This window comes from Hipposideros armiger, unplaced genomic scaffold (assembly GCF_001890085.2).
Source record: "Hipposideros armiger isolate ML-2016 unplaced genomic scaffold, ASM189008v1 scaffold_748, whole genome shotgun sequence".
NCBI lineage: Eukaryota > Metazoa > Chordata > Mammalia > Chiroptera > Hipposideridae > Hipposideros > Hipposideros armiger.
Window position 1 is genome coordinate 343,567 of NW_017732098.1, and position 12,817 is coordinate 356,383.

The 12,817-nt window shown below is 57.2% G+C and overlaps 1 protein-coding gene across 1 annotated transcript in view; it reads right to left on the reverse strand.

Moving 5' to 3' along the window:
- Positions 1–12,817, reverse strand: part of DNAH1 (dynein axonemal heavy chain 1) — a 75,587-nt gene that overhangs the window by 14,746 nt on the left and 48,024 nt on the right. The window contains exons 38-52 of the mRNA XM_019628111.1: positions 11,786–11,980; positions 11,577–11,696; positions 11,152–11,310; positions 10,892–10,999; positions 9,558–9,698; positions 9,258–9,418; positions 8,621–8,778; positions 8,099–8,272; positions 7,234–7,272; positions 4,322–4,500; positions 3,017–3,247; positions 2,149–2,345; positions 1,567–1,702; positions 451–659; positions 49–220 (exon numbers count right to left, since the gene is read on the reverse strand). Of these exons, the coding sequence (XP_019483656.1) occupies positions 49–220; positions 451–659; positions 1,567–1,702; positions 2,149–2,345; positions 3,017–3,247; positions 4,322–4,500; positions 7,234–7,272; positions 8,099–8,272; positions 8,621–8,778; positions 9,258–9,418; positions 9,558–9,698; positions 10,892–10,999; positions 11,152–11,310; positions 11,577–11,696; positions 11,786–11,980 (2,379 nt within the window). The remainder of the gene's footprint in view (positions 1–48; positions 221–450; positions 660–1,566; positions 1,703–2,148; positions 2,346–3,016; positions 3,248–4,321; positions 4,501–7,233; positions 7,273–8,098; positions 8,273–8,620; positions 8,779–9,257; positions 9,419–9,557; positions 9,699–10,891; positions 11,000–11,151; positions 11,311–11,576; positions 11,697–11,785; positions 11,981–12,817) is intronic.

A 12,817-nucleotide genomic window follows, 5' to 3' on the forward strand; every position in this document is an offset into this window, starting at 1 on the left:
AACCTAAACATTTACCCCCAAAGGCTTGCTCCTAACCAAGACACCTACCAGTCCTTCAATTACTTCAGAGGTGGCTTCCAGTTCTGGGATCTCATTCAGGATTATGGTGGCCACAGACTCCAGGGCCTCTGCTGGCCACTCGTTAAACCAGTCGATGGTACAGCAGTTGACCAGGGAGGGGAACTGCCTCAGGCGAGCTCGGAAGACCTCTCCAATGGGGCTGGAGGGCCAGGAGTCCAAATGAGGCCCCGAGACACTGATTTACACCCCCAGAAATCCAGGACCCAGGGCCCTTCCATAGCCCTATAGCCTGGCAGCCAGGAGGCAACAGCACAGCAGCCTGGACCCAATGGCATGGTGGCCAGGCCCGGGCCACCTCTCCTCATGGTAGGCCCAAGTGTCCCCCCATACACCCATGCTGTCCCCGAGTGCTGTGACGGCTGCCTGTACCTCATACATAGCACCATGTGGATGTTGCTGCGCACGCGCCCTGTGTACGCAGCCACGAGGTTGGCCTTGGTGGGCTGGAGGCCCTGCTCCTGGATATAGGGCCGCATGGTGTTGACAATCTGGTCCTGCTCCTCTGGGGTGTAGAGGTTAGGAATGTCGCCCGAGTTCAGGACGTTGTTGATGTCCTCCAGGAAGGACTCATTCTTGATCTGGGGAGGGATGGGGATGGAAGGGCTGAGCCTTGATGATGGCCCCTGGGTGCTAGGCGACACCACCATGGTCTCACTGGACCTTCACAGCAGCCCCGTTTTATAGACCATGCCACCAAGTCTCGAAGAAGCCTGGGGTCACATAAGCGACCTCACAAGTTGTGGTCTAGGACTTGCCCCCAGGCCTGCCCTATAGCAGAGACCCTGAACGTCACCACTGGGCTGTAGAAGGGCTCTGGGTCCTGGGTGATAGATGTGGCATCTTCCTCGTTTTCCAGGTCTCTCCATGCCTCAGTTTACTTACAGGGGGAATCAAGGCCACAGGCAGAAATGGGTTCTTGCCCAGCTCATAAGGTCAGGGCCTGGCCAGTGCCAGAGAGCACCCTCGCTTGGTTGATTCCATGCAGGGAGCCCAAGGGTGGGGTGCATTCCAGGGCTTCAGCCTCGACCCCACCCTGACCACTAGTTAGGGTGAAGCTCTGCTCTATTTGTGTGGAGGCCCCAGAGCCACAACCTCTCCTTCTCTCAGAGATGGGGGGAGAGGCCTCATGCATAGGGAGCCTCATACAGAGGGAGTCTTCCCCAAGGGGGAAGCCATGGGCACAGCACTTTGGGTACAAGTTCTGTGGTTCTTAAGGTGGGAAGCTTTTGGCTAGTAAGTGGGGTGCTGCTTGTGGTCAGCCACGGTATCGGGGACCTTCTTTACCCTTGGGGTTTAGTAATGATCTATGCCCTTAGCTCTACGGAGCTGGACTTGGCCCCACACACTTGACCTGCCCATCTGTGATCCCATCTGGTCCCAGCTGTCCCTCCCAAGAGCCACCCCACTGACAGTGACCTGGGCATAAAGGACTGACCACCTTCCAGGACGCCACCCCGGACCTGCCCACTGCCGTGGTGGTGGCACCTGTGTGTCTGAGAACAGGAAGGTGATGGGCAGATTGTGCAGGCCTGCCTTGAGCAAGACCTTCTTGACATCTTCGCGCCACTCAGTCACACCATAGTTCTTGGACAGCTCAATCTGGAAGCACTCATACTCGGCCCTGGAAATAGGAGTTGGGAAGAGGCCGGACAGAGCTTGAGGCCAAGTGCTGAGGGGCTGGTGGGTGCCCCATGCCCCACCCCAGACGGATTTGCACTCTCCAGGCCTGAACTGCTCTCTTGCCTCCAGACCTTTGCTCAAGCTGTTCCGCTTGTATCTCGTCTATCCTCCCAGCTCTGATTCTGTGAGCAGGCCCATGGCCGGCTCCTCCAGGAATCCCTCCTGGATGCCTGCAGCTACCCCCCCCCCATCCCCACAGCAGCACAGGGCACTGCTGAGTCCTCTCCTTGGATACCAGATCCCATTCCCAGTCCTTCCAGAAGCCATTGGGCTGGAAAAGTCTAGCTTGGGAAAAGTCCCCAGGTTCCCAACACTATGGAAAAACATGGATGGAACCAACAGTCTGCCACCAGCCACCCCCTGCCCACTATGCCTGGGGGCCCTCACATGTGCGAGGCGAGCCGTGTGAGGGAGCTGCGGCCACTGCCACCCACACCCAGCAGGAGTGCGTTGCCCAGTGCCTGGCGCAGGGTACGGCTAATACGGCAGATGTGGCTCATGGCGTCCATGAAGAGGACCAGCCTCAGCTTGGCTGTGTTGATCTGGTTGTAGTCCTCCATGTACTCCTCAATCACCTGCATCATCTGGGGGGATGGCAAGAACTGGGTCCTCCCTCTGTCCCCGTGTACCTAGACTGCCAACAGGAAGTGCACCCCCCACCATGGCCGGCCCTGCTCCTCTTGTAAGGCAGGGTGTTGGGCCTAATGAAGCCAGGTCTGCCTGAATGGGGCCTGGCCCGTCCGACACACTGAGGCCTGAAACTCAGGGCCAGAGTGCTGCTTGACCCCCTGGGGCCCACCAGGATGTACTGACCTGGGACCCTGGTGGGAGCTCCTGGGAACTAGGAGAGGATATGTGGGGAGAGGAAGCATCAGAATGCTCACTCCAGCCACTCAGCTCTCAGGCCACTGATCATGGCCTCTTCCTGCCTCTGTGGGGTGCTGACTCAGACTTGTGGCCCCAGGGGCCCTGCTGGCCCTCTATGAGTGGGATGAGAGGCCCTGAAACCAGCACAGCATGGCCCTGTTCACAGAGCCTGTCTCAGCTGAGCCAGGTGTCTATTTGGCAGGTGAGGAAATGGGACTCAGAGGCAAATGCTGGCCTAAAGTCTCCGAGCTGGCCTTCTAACCCAGTGTCCTGACCCTCTGGTCAGAGCATGGTGGTCTGTTAGTGGTGGCCACAGAGGGCCTGAGTCCTAGGGGTGCAGAGTGAAGAGGCCCCCACCAGGGGTAGGGCATCAGCCGGGCCCCCTTACTTTCTTCTTGCTGGTGATGAGCTCATAAGACTTGACGTCAGAGCCTGGTGACATGAAGTCCCCGTAAAGGATGGGCTGGAAGGGGCAGACCTCATCGAAGGCCACCTCCCACTGCTCCATGTGGCTTTCTAGGAGCTTGTCGAACCAGCTGCGGTCCTCCTCGTTCACCAGGCGGTCACGGAACACGCGGCAGCTCTCATGGTACCACAGTCGCAGGAGCTGCACCTTGTTCTGCAACCACCACAGCATCGGTGCCTGCCCTTGGCCCTGGGCCCTGAGCCACCTCTTGAAGCACCAGGAGTGGGATGGTGGGCAGAAGCTACAGCTCCTGGACCTGGCTCTCCAACCAAGACCCAGCGAGGGCCACGTGCATCTGCTGACCAACTGAGGAGAGAGTCCTGCAAAGTGCTGCTTGGGCCTCTCTACCCCCAGCTCCAGGCCCAGATGGCCAAGTGCCTCCTGAGCACCCAGATCCATTAGCTGGTTATAGACTCTCCCCTCTAATGGCCCCCATGGTTCCCCAAACTCTAAGCTCAGGAGGAATGCCTGATTCTTTTTATACCTTCCCAATACCCCACATCTAACTACTCAGGGAACTCCACGGATTTGACCCGCAAATCCCCTCTGACTCTGCTCCCATCTTTGTCTCTGCTGTCACCGCCACCCCTGCTTCCCTGCCTCCCCCTGGGTCACTGGATGGCCCTCAGGAAGCCCCCAGGCGCTTCTCTCACCTCCTTTGGCTATAGTTTGGCAAGGCCAGGGAGGCTTCTGTGCTGTTCACCCTGTGTCCCTGGGCCTCCCTTTCCCCATTCTGCAAATCTGTCCTCCACCCATTCCACTGGCTCCCCACCTCCCTCAGGATGCTGTCCTCTGGCAGCCCATAGAGTCTGCCTGAGCTTGCCCAGCACACCTGATAGCCCGCTATACCTCCTGCTTCTTCCTCCTGGGTGTCTTTCATTCCTGGAAGGCACCCCACTCACTCTCTCTGCAAATCTTCTCACACCCAGGGCCTCTAGCAGGAACACTTTCTCCCTGGCCTTGCCTGGCTCCCCCTTCTGTGTGGCCCCATCACGGCCACCATTCTAGGCATGGGTTTGACCTACAAGGTGGAGCTCAGCTGTACGAAGGCAGGGCTCCTGGGCGCCTGGCTCCTGCTATGTCTCCAGCCCCCCTCAAGGCCTGGCCTGATTAAGGCTGGGGAGTGTTTGGGCAGGGAGGCCTGAAACTGAGGGGCTGGGGAGGACAGTGAGGGCAGAGTGGGCACTTCCCCACTGAACACCTGGGAGGGGTCTGCCAGATCCTCACCTCGACCTTGGCTGGGTTGACCATGAGCATGCCCTGGAAGACCTTGGAGAGGTCCCTCAGGTTGAAGGTGTAGTGGGACTTGGCTGGGGTGGGCAGCAGCTGGGAGGTGATGGTGGAGTACACCATGATGGTAGCTTCCACGAGGGGATCCGTGAAATGGGCGATGTTGGGGGCCCCAGCTGTAGGTATAGGAGTGGGCCTGGGTCACACAGACGGGAGCTCCCTGTGTAGCCTCTGCAGACCCTAGCCCCCTGCCCTTGTTGGTGCCACATCGACCCAGACACCTCTTCTTCAGGTGGCATGCTTGGATTTCACCCACCCTTCAGCTACTCTCAGATGCCAACTCCTCCACCAAGTCTTCCTGATGCCCCTTACCTCAGGGTGAGGAATCTTCTGCTTTGAGATTCTTATTACTGACATAGCCTGACCTTGTGTTGGGGCCCTGGGGTGCATTCACGGAATTGGGGACACTAATGGGGTCAGTGCTGGGGGCAGGACCAATACTGCCTTGCCCTATGGGGCTGTGTCCGAGACTTGAACATTCCAGTTCTGAGCCATGCATGGGGAGGGTTGCATGGTCCACATGGGCTTGGGACTTCACGGTGGATATGGGGGGCCTGGAGATCAGCTGTGACCCTCGGGCTCACCTTGGAATTGCTGCAACCTCCAGTGTGGCTCTTCGCCACTAACATAACCTACTTGCTTGTTCTTTGAAAACTATCCAATTCTTTGCTTGGAACCACAATTCTGTCAGCAGGAACTTGGGGCAGAGTGAGCCCCCAGAAATGGAAAAAAATAAGAAGAGGCAGGAGGGCTCCTGAGCTCCAAAGGGAGCTCTTCCACATATCAGGTGCTACTCCTGGTCCTGGGCACAGACAAATCTCACCCCAATCAGCAGATAAGCTTGTGGGGAGACAGATTATGATAGACCCACAAACAGTGTGGACAGTAAACAGGTGACACAAAGTGCTGTGGAGAGACTGGCAGCAGGAGAGAGTTTGGGGAGAGCCAGGGCGTGGGGATCTGACATAGAGGCCTCACTGAGGAGGGGCGCTCAAGCAGAAACCTGAAGTGAGGTGCAGGCAGGTCCAGAACTAGAGAAAGTGTCCCAGAGAGGGGACTGCAAGTGTGAGCCCTGAGGTGGGCACACCTGGCGTGTTAAAGACTAACAGGAGGGCGTGAGAGCAGAGAGATGATGAGGGGCTGATGGGGTGGCTTTACCTACCACTGTTGGGGTTCGGGTGCTTGCATACATATGAGAGAGAGGGAGAGAGGGATGGGGGGAGGGAGGGAAGGAAGGAGGGAGGGATGGAGAGATGGAGAGAGAGAGAGAGAGAATGATCTGCTCTAACATTTGAATGGGTCCCTCTGGCTGCAAGTGGAGGATGGATGGACACAGGGGGTGAAGGCAGAGGCAGGGAGACCAGGGAGGGGGCTGCTGCTATGGCCAGGTGAGTGAGGACGGGCAGTGGCTGGAGTGATGAGCAGCAGAGGTGATTTGGGGTGAGTTCTAGAGGGAGAGCCAGTAGGACCTCCTGACAGATAGATGTTGGTGTGAGAGAAAGAGACGAGCCCAGATGATTCCAAGTCTCCTGTACTGAGTGGCGGAAGACCAGAGCTGCCATCACCTGAGATGAGAGGAGCACGGGTTGGTGTTGGATCAGGAGCCTGGTTTGACATGTTCAGTCTGAGATGCCCAGTGGACATCCGAGAGGAGACGTGGTGTCGGGGCTTCGGGAGAGAGGTCTGGTGTGAAGATGTGAACTCGGGCATCATCAGAACTAAGATGGGTTTTATCGTTGGGGCAGATGAGATTGTCTGGGGAGGGTGTGGTTAGAGAGAGAAGAGCCCGAGTCAGTCTAGGAAGGGGGGGCTGGGGAAGGGGACCTGAGAGAAGAAGGGCCACCCGCTGGGTCAACACTGACAGTCAGGACAGGTAAGAACCGAGAGCTGACCTTTGGTCTGGCCACATGAGGCCACCGGTGACAAGAGCACTCACAGGGGAGTGGTGGGGTTCAAGGGAAAGCGGGAGGAGAGAGGACAGGAAGAGACAACGCTTTTGAGGACTTTTGCTGTCAGGGCAAGCAGAGAAATGGAGTGGTGGTCCAGGGTGGGTGGGAAAGGGCCACGAGAGGTGGTTTTGTGTTGTTGTTAAGATGGGAGGAATCGGGACATGTTTGTACACTGATGCACCGGCCCAGTGGGGGAAGAGCTGCTGGTGTTGCAGGTGGGGGGTGGAGCCATGTCTTCAAGCAGACAAGAGGCGACGGGATTCAGGCCTAAGAGGAGTGCTTGGTCTCACCCCAGAGCAGGGAAGTTCATTTCTCAAAACAGGAGAGAATACAGGGCCTGGGGATGCCAGGGTGCAGGTAAGCTGTGAATATGGAGGCCTACAGAGGGCGCTGTCTTCTGATGGCCTCTTGCAGCTGAGGGGGGACGTGAGGTGGGGACAGAGGTCTGGAGTGGTTGGTAGCGCTTCTGCAATGACCCACCCTGTCTGAAGCTGCTACATGTAGGCTGCTCAACCCCAGCTGTAGATCTCCCACGGATCTCAGGCTCGTGCCTACTCCTTGGAGAGGATGGCTCTCTTGGAGCCTCTGCTTCTTCACACGGGGTGGGAGATTGTTGGATTCCTTCATTCATTCATTCAACTCAAATTTATTTGGCTTCTACTATGGGCCACACACTAACCCAGGCACTGACGGGTTGACAGTTGTAAGAATGGGCGAATGAGCCTAGGAAGGCAGCTGGCCCCAGTGCTAACCCCAGGTCTTCACATGAGCCTGAGGATGGCTCACTGCGGCCCCTGGTCCTCAGCCTCAGCCACACCCAATTAGAGCCCAGGGCTCACCCTGGAACCAGCATTCCTTCCCAGCCAGGCCCAGCCAGGCCCTGCCCAGGCCTGTACTTACGCACAGGATCCCGGTAACTTTTTTCTCCGAGGAGTCCATCTACAGGGTTGAGGAAGAGACATGGGGCTTGGAGTTAGGTGGGCGCCTTGCTGCCCACCCTGGCAGGCTGTGCCTAGCTGGGCAGCTCCCAGAGCAGCCACCAACCCTCCCCCCACACCACCCGGAGCAATATGGCCCCCATCCATAAGCTGGGCATATAGGGAGGTCTGGCCTATAGCCCCTGGGTACAGGGCAGGCAAGGGCAGAGGAGGGAAGGCCTGACTCCCAGCACCCACAAGTGGAGTTTACCCAAGTGGAGTTTAATCCAAGTGGAGTAAAACCCAAGTGGAGTTTACAGGTGAGGGTGTGTGTGAGGTGTGAGGTGGGCTGGTAGGGGGAATTCATCCTGGGGTGGGCTTTTCCCCTAGTACCATGAAGGATCAGGGCCACTTTATTCTATTTATCTTGGTGGCTTTTCCTGAATTCCAAAAGTAACGTCCTTCCACCAGAGTTTCTGGGCAAGTACTAACAGATACATGGGTACTTATGCAGGTAATTGCATGTGTGCACATATGTATAGATCATATTCAGCAGTCAACGCCTGCCAGGCGTCATGCTAGATGCTCTATGTGAAATGTTTTGTTTAACCTTCAGGACTTAAGTTGGTGGGCACTAATATTATCACTCACTTTACAGATGAAGAAACTGAGGCTCAGAGAGTTCCATAAATTTGCCAAAGGTAACAGAGCTGAGTAAGGGGTGAAGCCAGGTCAGTGGTGCAGCTACCCCACCCTTTCCAGCCGCTGTCCAGCTGTCCATGGTGTAGCTTACCTGGCCTGGGCTTCTCCCTTTGCCATGGTTTCCCCCACTACTGCCCAATGCTCACCCATCCAGCTGCCCAGGATGGTGGAAAAGATGCGCTTCTTGCTGACCTCGTCCATCTCAGTAAAGGACAGGTAGTTGAAGTGGCGTGTCAGTCGTGGGGTGATGGCATTCCTGCCTCCTCCTGGGGGGCCCATGGCACAGACAAAGTTGATGTCTATCAGGTTCTTGAAGGCTCCTGGAGTGGGGATAGGAAGTCAGGAGGGGAACCTGCCAGGGCCTACAGTGTGACTTTCGTGGACCCTAGGCACTTTTGTCTTCATGGGCCTCCTCCTCCATCAAAAAAATATTAAAAATTATAATTTACAACAACAGTACTGGTGTAAAGATATATTAATATTGCACATTAAAATTTTTCTTTGAGCTAAAAGCTCATTTTCTCCCTGATTTTAAAACATTTCTGTGGACCCTCTAAAAGTGCCATGGGCCCTAGGCCCTGGGCCTCCCTTGCCTAATGGAGGAGGCACCCTGCCCTGCCTAGCACACCCTGCCCGTGCCCCACTGGCCCAGGCGGGCTGGCACGCACCAATGATCTTGCGGTCATACCAGCCGCCATGGTCCATCCACTGGCGCAGCAGCTCGATAGGCGGCTGGGCACCATATGTCTCTAAGGCCGGCATGTTCAGGTCATCGATGAAGAAGACGAAGTTGCGCCCCAGGGGTGGCCCAAACACACCCTTCCTCCTATGGAGAGGGGGTGCTGTGTGAGCCCATCACCCATGGGCACCAGGTCCTCTGGGAATCCAGGTTCTCTGGGAAGCCCTACTAACTTTGGCCCCCTCTAAATTGCTGGACCTCTTGAGCAGCCCCTTGTCCCATCCTGAGTGTCCTGGGACATTACACCTGACTGCCGGAAGTCTGGGCTCCCTCAAGGTGAGTCCTACCTCCCTGGCATATGCATGACAGGCCCCGCCCCAGTGCCCAGCCCAGGGTGAGCACCCATGGAAGGGTTCAGTAGGAACTTCCTGGTGGCAGAAGGCTCTAGGCAGTCTTCAACAGTCTTCAAGGGAGCCTAGCACCCGCCCTCCTCCCCAACCCCACCGCGAGGTTCTGGCAAACGCAGGAGCATGATTTGGTGGTGGTGGTGGGGGTTGAGGAGACAGCAGCTGGTTCAGCCAGGCCGGGGGGATACTGGGGCCTAGGAAGGAACGAGGGGTGCTTGCCTCTTGTCCAGCTTGCTGTCGATGAGGTCCTGGGTTTGGTTGGCAGAGGTACAGGCTGAGAAGGTGAGGAAGTGGCTGATGTACTCTAGCGGCAGGTTCTTGAGGAGCTTGTCGGATATGGTGAGGGTCTTCCCCGTGCCTGTTGGCCCGATGCACAGCACCTGGGAGAGCAGGGTCATGCAGGTATAGCTCTCCCACAGAGCCCAGAACACAGTAGGAGCTGCCACACTTTCACAGGCTAACCATCCCCTGACCTGAGCCTTGGTGTGGGATGAGACAGGGCATGGCGGGGCAACTCACAGGCTTGTGGTTGGTGATTAGCATGCCCAGCAGGTAGGACATCTGCACGGTATCCACGGTGGGCACGATGGTGTTGCAGTAGTTGGTGTCTGGCATCATGGTGAATGGAGCCGAGGAGTCCATCCACTTCACCCAGGCAACCTGGAACCACAGGTGGCTCAGGGGTGGGCTGGAAACCCCTCCCCACCCTACCCCTGGCCAAATGTACCAGGAGGGCAAGGAGCTGCACTTTTGGGCCTTGGCAAGAGGGCCCAGGTGAGGAGCTGCTTCTGAATGAAGTGGGAAGCCCCATGCCCTGCTCCCTGCCTGGGTGGGGACTCCCAGAACAAATCACCAGGAATGGGGGGGGGGCTCTCTGCACATAGCTACCGCTAGTGGAGGCTCCCTAGGGACTGACAGTCTCTGGGTCTCTGCATGAAGGAGGTGATCTGGGAATTGGACAACCCAGAATGCAAAGGTCTTTGCTACTTAGTTGCAGGCTACCCAGTAGTGTGGGGGCCAGAATCATGGGTGTTGGCATCACCTAGAAGCTCGGAGGCCACCTGGCCTAGCCTTCCCCACCATTCCCACCTGCATTAATCCCTTCCCTCACAGCCCTGACCCAGCTTGCAGACCTCCCTTGACGGAGGGGCTCACTATGGTCAAACCAACATGTCCCAATGGGGACAGTTCTGACCATTAGATTCAAATGTGCCCTGTGAGATTCCCAGTAGGACCCTGCTCAGTGACCATTTCTGCAGACAGCTCTCTGCCCCTTCCTCCTTCTGGGCTGGGGCCCTGATCCTGGAATGAGGTAAGGCTCATGGAGTTCTTGCTGGCTGACGGGAGGGATGGGGACACTAAGGCAGGCCATGGGGACATTTCTGCCCTTGGGGAGCCCAGCCCCTGGGCAAATGGGGCTTTTATTATTTTTTTTATATTAGTTTCAAGTGTACAAAACAACATATGATTAGACATTTAACCCCTCACAAAGTGACCCCCTCCCCAAGTCTACTAAGTAGAACTGAGATAGCCAATCCCTAGTCTCAGCACCAACGTGGAGGAGACAGCGCATCTGGTTGAGAAACAAGGTACCCTGACATCTCCTAGTCGAGCTCTGCACTGACTAGTTGTATGTGACTAGTCTGAGCCTCATTCTCCTTGTTTGGGAAATGGGCACAGTAACAACCACCCCATAGGTCTGTGAAGATTCATGAGTAATGCACCTAACTCCAGCCTGAGACCTGTGGCTGTCAACATGTCCCCTTCTCTGTAGTCATTATTCATCAAGGAGGACAGCTACCACCCAGTGGGGTGCCCCCTATCCTGTCCCCTCAGGGCAGGCCTGCAGTCACCTGCTTGCCCTCCTCCTCTTCGTCCTCATCTTCGTTGGTATTGCTGATGCCTCCATCATCTAGCCTGTAATCGAACACCAGCCCCTCCTCTGGGAAGTGCATGGTCAGCTGTGAGGAACCAGAGGAAAATCAGGTTGTGAGGCCTAGTAGTTTGTGTGGTTACTTGCCCCTGGGGGCCTGGGCCTGGGGAATGGCCCCAGAACACCCAGCATTCAGCATCCCAGACCTGGGAGCCCAGCCCGAGGGCTGCCACCTCTCACGTTTTCTGTTTTCATCATGGTTCTGAGCCAATGGCTAAAGCTGATGCGGCTGGCACTGTCCCCTGTGGCGCCCACACTCCAGATCAGGGAGAAGATGAACCAGGGCTCGATCAGCTCTGGGATGCTACTCAGCTTTTCAGGGGGTATTTTCTTGAGGCTCTGAAAACAGAGGGGACAGCATCAGGCTAAGGCAGGAACAGTACTGAGTGGCCTGAGGAAGCTGGCGGGTGGGGGATATCCACTGGCCTCTGCTGCAGAGTTCTGTGTCTACAGCAGAATGGACAGGGTGTCCCCATGATCCAGGTGAGTCAATCCAATTCTTTCTTCCAGGAAGCTGGGCTTGAGATTCAGGGCCCTGAGGCAGCCCAAGCAGAGCGAGGAGGGGCCAGGGGAGCAGGCACCTAGCCCCCCGCTCAGAGTCGCACCTCTTTAGGCAGAAAGGGCTTGAACAAGCAGTCCAGTAGCTTGAGCAGACTCAGTGTCAGGCTGCTGTTGGTTGAGGCGATCACCTCCTTCACGGAGGAACGGACGAAAGTGATGGATGCCTGGAGGAGATGGGCACCCAGCTCCTGTGGCACGTGGCCACAGCACCCTACTGCCCTGCCCATGCCCGGCACGCTGTAGCCTCACTTACCTCCAGGAAGCTGACAAAGAGGGCCTTGAACTGCTCCTCGTAGGGCTTCAATAGGACAGGAAGCCTCTTTAGCCAGCACTCCACAAAGGGCATGAGCCCCAGGCTGCTGGGCTCCAGGTACACCATGCCACAGCGAGACACTGTGGCTGGGGAGGCCACCGCCAGGTCCTGCACCTCAAACATCATGGTCATCCCCTGGTGCCAAGACGAACTGCGTGAATGGGCCAGCCGCCAGCCCCCAGGGCTTCAGGGCCATGGGAAGGGGTTGCTCATGCTGCCGCTTTGGGCAGGCCATGGGGACCAGCTTTGAGCCAGGAGCAGTGCTGGGGGGGGTGCGGGAACCCCTTGGCCCTCAGCTGATAATGTGTCCCCCCACCCCGGAGCCCTGAGGAACAGGAGTCAGGAGATCCCTGGCAGAGATCTGGCCAGCCTGGGGTGAGGGCATCTGGGGGTCTCTGGAGCCCCGGGAGCTGTGTGCTCTGCTCCACAGCCCCGTACCTGTGTACATGGACACAGATTCACATTGACCTCCGAATGTTCTCAGAATGGCTCCAGAGATCAGCTCAGTGCAGACACCATGAACTGCCCTTATGCCCAGGTGATACCCCTCCTCTAAGAACTGCCCCTCACACAGGCAGTCGTCCCTGTGGCCAGTCTATACAATGTGTTCCCCAGACTCCAGGCACACTGCCAGGAGGGTGGCTCAGACTGGGCCAGCATGGCTGAAAGTGGTCCTGGGAGGCACAAGGCAGCATCAGCTGGGAGCAGTGGAGTGGTGGTGCTGGCCTTGGGCTCAGAGCATCACAGAAGGCAGGTCTGCCTGAAAGACAGCACTCAGCAGCTGTGCAGGACATGGCTGAGGTTCGGGAGCTTGGGGACAGGGAGGGATGTTATGAGCTGGCTCCTAGGTGGGTCATGGTGACTGCCTGAGATGCAGCTGTGACCCGAGAGGGAGGGGTGGGGTGGGACAAGTTTCGGCCAGTACTCTGTGGTTTCCAGGCCCACCCAGCCACAGAGGAGAGCAGGTGAGTG